Raw genomic sequence first — 1,805 nt, forward strand, 5'->3', positions numbered from 1 at the left:
ACTATAGACTAGACTATAGACTAGACTGTAGACTAGACTATAGACTAGACTATAGACTAGACTATAGACTAGACAATAGACTAGACTATAGACTAGACTATAGACTAGGCTATAGACTAGACTATAGACTAGACAATAGACTACACTATATACTATAATATAGACTAGACTATAGACTTCTCTAGACTTTTGTTTTTGTAATGTTATTACAATTTGTGTAACTTGATGAAACATGTTAAATTCTTTGAAATAAAAAAAATGAAAAATAAATCCCTACAAGCAATTAACACTGTATAAACTAATATACATAAAGTATGAACGTTTTTTTGCAATATGTAATTAAATATTATTCTTATCAAAAAATAATAAAAATAAACAGCACATATTTGCAAAAATACTAGACACAGCAAAACATACGCCTTAACTAATTATGAAAAAATATATTTCTAATACGAAATTGTTTTTTAATACTTATTTTACATTACTCACCTTGCCCTTGGTACCCGTCACATGTATATAAGATAGTTTTTCCAAATCTTTAATAGTCAGGCCACTTTTAAGTAAATACCGCTGAGTATCTTGTAAAGAATTTAAACGTTTACGTTTATGAATTGAACTACGCAACGATTCGGCATTCGATTGTAAAGCATTTAAGGCTTTGACAGCTTCCTTAAGAGAGTTGAAAAAGATATAATAAATATTTCTCTTCATTTTGGATACACAAATTTATAAAAAATGCTCAGCTGACTCTTACCTCATATTCTTGGTAAATATTTTCTTCATTATTTACAACAGTCTTATTATTTATTTGATAATATTTATTGTCTGGCGAAATTTTTTTATCATAATCTATTGATGAATTATATTTTCTATCGATTTGTTGAAAAACACGATCTTCAAAAGTTTGCAACATTTTGCCAACTTTATTAACAGCTGCTTGAATACAATTTTCTCTGTATCTTTGACCACAACCGTTCACTTTCAAAACATACGTTCGTCTAATGAGTGTTCTCAATGTGGGTATTGATAGCATGTTGATTTTTTCTACTTTAGTATAATTTTGGCATTAATTATTTGTTTGAGTTAGGGCGAGAGAATGACAACTAAAACGAGCATAAGAAAAATTTATTATTTTTTAAAATTTGTTGCTTTAATTTAAAAAAATATTAAGTATATTAAATAAACAAAAATATATTAAATTTTTACTATAAAAATGTTATATTTTTCAATATAGCCAAATAAGAATATTTATAATTAAGCATTTTAGAAAGCATTTAATTTTAAGACAATATGAATATAAATATTAAAATATTTTTTTTTTCTAAATGTTGATCAATTATTTAAGATTTAAATACATTTTAAATCAATAATTTATCAATGTTTTCCTTGTTATATCCCACTGTTACTAAAGAGTGTAAATTTTATGTAATTCTTTCTCTTAAATGCATTATCATCATATTTTCTCATTCACTTTTAATTTAAGAAAGAGAGTTGTAAACACACGTGTATAGAAACAGTGTGGTTAATAAGAAGTTAACTTTAAGGTCAACTTTAGAAGCGTTTAAAAATCGCCAAATTTACCAAATTGTTAAATCATGCAGCAGTAGGTAGATATGTAGGTATGTAGTTATATAGATATGTAGATAAGTAGATATAAAGATATTATGTACATAAACAAATTTATAGATAAGTAGATATATTGATAGATATATAGATAGATAGATAGATAGATAGATAGATAGATAGATAGATAGATAGATAGATAGATAGATAGATAGATAGATAGATAGATAGATAGATAGATA

At 25.2% G+C, this 1,805-nt stretch overlaps 1 protein-coding gene across 1 annotated transcript; it reads right to left on the minus strand.

Annotated features, from left to right (window-relative positions):
- Window positions 1-397: 397 nt before the first annotated feature.
- LOC124418726 lies at window positions 398-1,124 on the minus strand. Its single transcript, XM_046945931.1, has 3 exons — window positions 755-1,124; window positions 490-669; window positions 398-424 (listed from the first exon to the last, which is right to left on the minus strand). Exons 1-3 carry the CDS (start codon window positions 1,031-1,033, stop codon window positions 398-400), a joined length of 486 nt encoding a protein of 161 aa, XP_046801887.1. The 5' UTR covers window positions 1,034-1,124.
- Window positions 1,125-1,805: the final 681 nt, after the last annotated feature.

This window comes from Lucilia cuprina, chromosome 3, assembly GCF_022045245.1.
Source record: "Lucilia cuprina isolate Lc7/37 chromosome 3, ASM2204524v1, whole genome shotgun sequence".
NCBI lineage: Eukaryota > Metazoa > Arthropoda > Insecta > Diptera > Calliphoridae > Lucilia > Lucilia cuprina.